Source organism: Chelon labrosus (genome assembly GCF_963514085.1).
Source record: "Chelon labrosus genome assembly, chromosome: 3".
In the NCBI taxonomy this organism is placed as follows: Eukaryota; Metazoa; Chordata; class Actinopteri; order Mugiliformes; family Mugilidae; genus Chelon; species Chelon labrosus.
This window is the reverse complement of record NC_140339.1, coordinates 8,265,296-8,269,743: the sequence shown is the minus strand read 5'-3', so window position 1 is coordinate 8,269,743 and position 4,448 is coordinate 8,265,296. Positions and strand designations below refer to the sequence as shown.

The 4,448-nt window shown below is 42.1% G+C and overlaps 1 protein-coding gene across 1 annotated transcript; it reads left to right on the top strand.

Moving 5' to 3' along the window:
* The first annotated feature begins 310 nt into the window (after positions 1 to 310).
* On the top strand, positions 311 to 4,021 carry gatm (glycine amidinotransferase (L-arginine:glycine amidinotransferase)). Its single transcript, XM_084574973.1, has 9 exons — positions 311 to 388; positions 1,253 to 1,471; positions 1,553 to 1,748; positions 1,849 to 2,039; positions 2,302 to 2,439; positions 2,583 to 2,747; positions 2,860 to 2,923; positions 3,011 to 3,127; positions 3,216 to 4,021. Exons 1-9 carry the CDS (start codon positions 320 to 322, stop codon positions 3,326 to 3,328), a joined length of 1,272 nt encoding a protein of 423 aa, XP_084431099.1. The 5' UTR covers positions 311 to 319; the 3' UTR covers positions 3,329 to 4,021.
* Positions 4,022 to 4,448: the final 427 nt, after the last annotated feature.

Sequence of the window (4,448 nt, the reverse complement as noted above, 5' to 3'; positions counted from 1 at the left end):
CACTTCCCAGGTTTTAATGCTTAATAATCTGCATAATGGAAATAATTCTTTATAATTTTTAAGATTTTGTCCTTGGGAGTCTTTAAACGCGACTGGGCCAGTTGATAAGAATTTGCTGGCGTAAGGGATTGCGTTTCAGAAATGCTTTTTTTTTTCAGGTCACGTTGCCCCACGACACGAAGGCGACCAATGGTCTAAGAGGCACGTACTCCCACTGCTATAAAGTTGGCCGTGAGCTGAGTCGCCTTCATTCATGAACAAACCGAGAGGTGGATCCTGCCGTTTCGTTTCACCCCCACACCCACTATTATATCGGACAATGCTGCGAGTAAGATGTCTGAGAGGAGGTAGCAGAGGGGCCGAGGCTGCCCATCTGATCGGAGCCATGGTTGGTATTATGGTGGTTTCATGTGTCTTGTGCTTTTCTCTCTCTTTTTTTTTTTTTTTCCTCTTTCAAATGATTAGAATATAATTTAGTTTAAAAGCACATGTCAACCAACGTGAATAAAGCAAATATGGTTGGACATTTTCTACATCTGCTTAATTGAATTTATTGATTGTCTGATTAAGCATTTGGTTTCTGAAAATGCAAAAACAAACAAAAAACATTATTAACAGTTAAAGCTAAAAGGAAAAATCACAAACACTGATCAAATAAAATCTTAGTCCAAAGATTGATTTGATTTTGCAGAAAGAGTTTTTTTTCTTGTGTTTTTTTTCCTTGGGTCCCTGAGTGACAGAGAACAGCTGTGTGGCACAGATGCGCTCTCAAACTCGGTGACACTGGAGCTGGTCCTGAGCCAGCAGGGGCCACACTGCAGCGCCTATCTGGGAAGATAAGGCTTCTTAACACGTGTACTTTGGCACCAAACCATGTCTACCTCGCTGAAAGCATTTCTCACTGATCTGAGGACTGTATGTCTTATCAGTTTACACCGTCGAATCGGCTTTTTTGAATGTGAGCTACCAGTGAAGTCATTCATCTGTCTGTGCCACCGGTGCTTCCTCATTATTCCTGCAGCAAAATAAAATAAAACGTAAACTGCAGTTGTGATTATGCACTGATAGTTTTGTTTATAGCTAATCTAATACAAGGGTGCATACATGTTAATGCACGCTTGTATTTTTGACGTTGAAATGTCTAATACATCTCAAGATTTCATTTATTTTATATGTTCTCTAAGTTTACTCCCACAGGATAAAGCTGAATACTACAAAATGTATTTAAATTGTCCCCCTTCCCCCTCCCCAGCTTGGCCGGTCAGTCACGGGATGGGTGCAGAGGGCTTTCCAGAGCTCCTCAAGTGCAGCAGCTGCACAGCCTCACCGTGCCATTGAGGAGGAACACGTTACTGACCCTGTTCCGCAGGAATGTCCTGTCTGCAGCTACAACGAATGGGACCCCCTCGAGGAGGTGATCGTGGGACGAGCCGAAAATGCCCACGTGCCTCCCTTCACCGTGGAAGTGAAAGTGAGTAAGAAGCAAACTGGAAATATTGTAGGAATGTTAATGAGGCAATCAGAATTAACTCCACCATAAACCTCTTTGCAGGCTAACACATATGAGAAGTACTGGCCTTTCTATCAGAAGCATGGGGGCCAGCGTTTCCCTGCGGACCACTTGAAAAAAGCTGTTGCTGAGATTGAGGAAATGTGCAATATTCTGCGTCATGAAGGCGTCACGGTGCAGAGGCCGGAGCCCATCGACTGGTCCCTGGAATACAAAACTCCAGACTTCACATCCTCAGGTAAAAGTATCTCTCTGCATGACATCGGTGTCAGTGCACCACGTTGCATTTTATAAAATATTCTTCATCTGCTAATCCTGCATTGTTCAATCTGCCGTAGGAATGTATGCCGCCATGCCCAGAGACATCCTTATGGTTGTGGGGAACGAGATTATTGAGGCTCCTATGGCTTGGAGGGCTCGCTTCTTCGAGTACCGAGCCTACAGACCTTTGATCAAGGAGTACTTCAAGAAAGGTGCAAAATGGACCACTGCTCCTAAACCCACCATGGCCGACGAGCTGTACGATCAGGCAAGGCCCTTATCTTACGAGATTAACTTGAGATGCCGTACAGTCTGCAGGGAAATTCTCAAGGGTGGACTAATGTTACTAAAGCGTCCAGATTATTTGCATAATCAAACACAGAGTTGAACGTGCATTAGGGCACCTTATTAGGGTTCTTCATATCACCACTGAACTCTTTGCCCCGTGCTGTTTATTGCATTATACGTGACAAGACGCTAAACCTCACTGTTTAATTGCTGGAGTGTAATCATTATTACGTGCCCTGCAGGACTACCCCATCCGCACAGTGGAGGACAGACACAAGTTGGCTGCCCAGGGGAAGTTTGTGACCACAGAGCATGAGCCGTGCTTTGATGCTGCCGATTTCATCCGAGCTGGGAAGGACCTTTTTGTCCAGAGGAGTCAGGTATGAAGCCCATCTTCTGTCTAATGCGGAGGGAGTCTCCTACGGGTTAAATGTCCCATGCAACATGCAGACATATAGAGATCTCACTGAAAACCATTCTACACGATATATCAAAGAATTTGCATCTGTTTTTTTTTCTGCAGGTTACAAATTACATGGGAATTGAGTGGATGCGCCGTCATCTGGCCCCAGAGTACAAGATCCACATCATCTCATTCAAGGATCCTAACCCCATGCACATCGATGCCACTTTCAACATCATCGGGCCAGGACTGGTGCTGTCAAACCCCGATCGCCCATGTCGCCAGGTATTCTAAAACCTTTCTCCACCTCTCATGGAAAGCTTAGATTCTTTGGTTTATTACCACCACCACTGCACAGTGCCCCGCCTTCACCACTGCTCTTTGTCCTTTATGTCAGATTGACATGTTCAAGAAGGCTGGCTGGACTATTGTGAAACCTCCGACACCTTTGATTCCTGATGGTGGGTACTTAAACTTCTCTTCTCTTCACATTTTTGACATTCATCTCTTAAGTCTTTACTGAAAATAAAGGCTTTCTTTACACGCAGACCACCCACTGTGGATGTCCTCCAAATGGCTGTCCATGAACGTCCTGATGTTGGATGAGAAACGTGTCATGGTTGACGCCAATGAAGCCACCATTCAAAAAATGTTTGAGAACCTCGGTAAGTTTCTCCAGCCTGGGATTTATTTTTATTTTATTTCAGCATACTACATGTCATCTAATCGCAAATATCTTTTTGTTTTTTGCAGGCATCAAGACCATAAAGGTGAACATTCGCCATGCCAACTCTCTGGGTGGTGGCTTCCACTGCTGGACAACCGATGTCCGCCGCCGTGGTACCCTGCAGTCCTACTTCCACTAGCCTTGCCAGAAATAGGCAGTTTCTATTGAGCTTTTTAAAATTAAAGCCTCAGTCCGGAATCCTAATCCCACTAATCCATCTTTATTGTCAGTCAATCAAGAATGCACACACTGGTTAGTGACGGAAATCAGTTTGCAAATGTCAAACCCTTTCCTTAGACATTTTTCGGTGTCACCAGCTGCAGATCTGCATGAAACAAATAATAGTACTGCTACAGTCTCATCTTGGCACTTTTTTTTTCTGGCTTTACGTCCTAAATGAACATTTATGAAGTGTTTAGATATGACAATGCTGTACGTCACAGTGCCTTTGCAAAAAAACAAAACAAAAAAAAAACAGCTTTGTTTTAAATAGAACATATTTACACATATAAGCTCAATAGCAATAAATGAACATCTCTTAAACTTTAATCAATAATCTCAATATTAACTGCATTTCTGGCCTGGCTATTGTGAGGTTGAAGAGTTTATGGCTAATCCATCGAAAAGCCAAAACTTTGAGGACAAGGTACAATTTGGTATGTGAATCTCATCAAACTAGGGCACAGGAGGAGAGACGCTAACTCCTCATGAAAACTCAACTTTTATGTAGGTCATTAAAACAAGTTTAAGTTCTTACCACTTAGTTTACTCTTTTGTAAAAATTCCAATTAACTGAACAGGAAAAAGTTGTGTTTATATTTTTCATACTCTTTATTGGATTTCCCAGCAATTAGTGTTGTTATGTATTTACTTAAAAAGTATGCGGTCCATATCAGATATTGTATACCTTTTGCCTCTGTTGTTTTCTCCTTTTGCAAATCTGGGTCAGTTATATGCTACTAGTCATTCTCACTAAACCGCTTGGCTGCTTTCTTGTGTGATGCAAAAACACCTTAAAGATGTTTTGCTGTGAAAGTTTATGTTTTATGATTCCTTTGCTGCCTCGATGCCTTTAACTGCCAGGGACGTTTTGAATGCAAGGGACGTTTTGTATTATGCAATGTTATTAAATGTAATTAAAAATGGTTGTGTGTCATTGTTATGATTCTACATTGGACTGTGATGGTTATATATATATATATATATTTATCATATTAGTGACAGTCTATTTGTTGTTGCAGCATTTCACATCATGATAT

What these genes read in the sequence shown, in the direction of transcription:
- gatm (XM_084574973.1), top strand. Translation starts at nt 320, where the DNA reads ATGCTGCGAGTAAGATGTCTGAGAGGAGGTAGCAGAGGGGCCGAGGCT. An exon ending in CCTTCACCGTGGAAGTGAAA is followed by an intron (nt 1,472 to 1,552) that starts GTGAGTAAGAAG and finishes ACCTCTTTGCAG; the next exon opens with GCTAACACATATGAGAAGTA. An exon ending in CCGACGAGCTGTACGATCAG is followed by an intron (nt 2,040 to 2,301) that starts GCAAGGCCCTTA and finishes CGTGCCCTGCAG; the next exon opens with GACTACCCCATCCGCACAGT.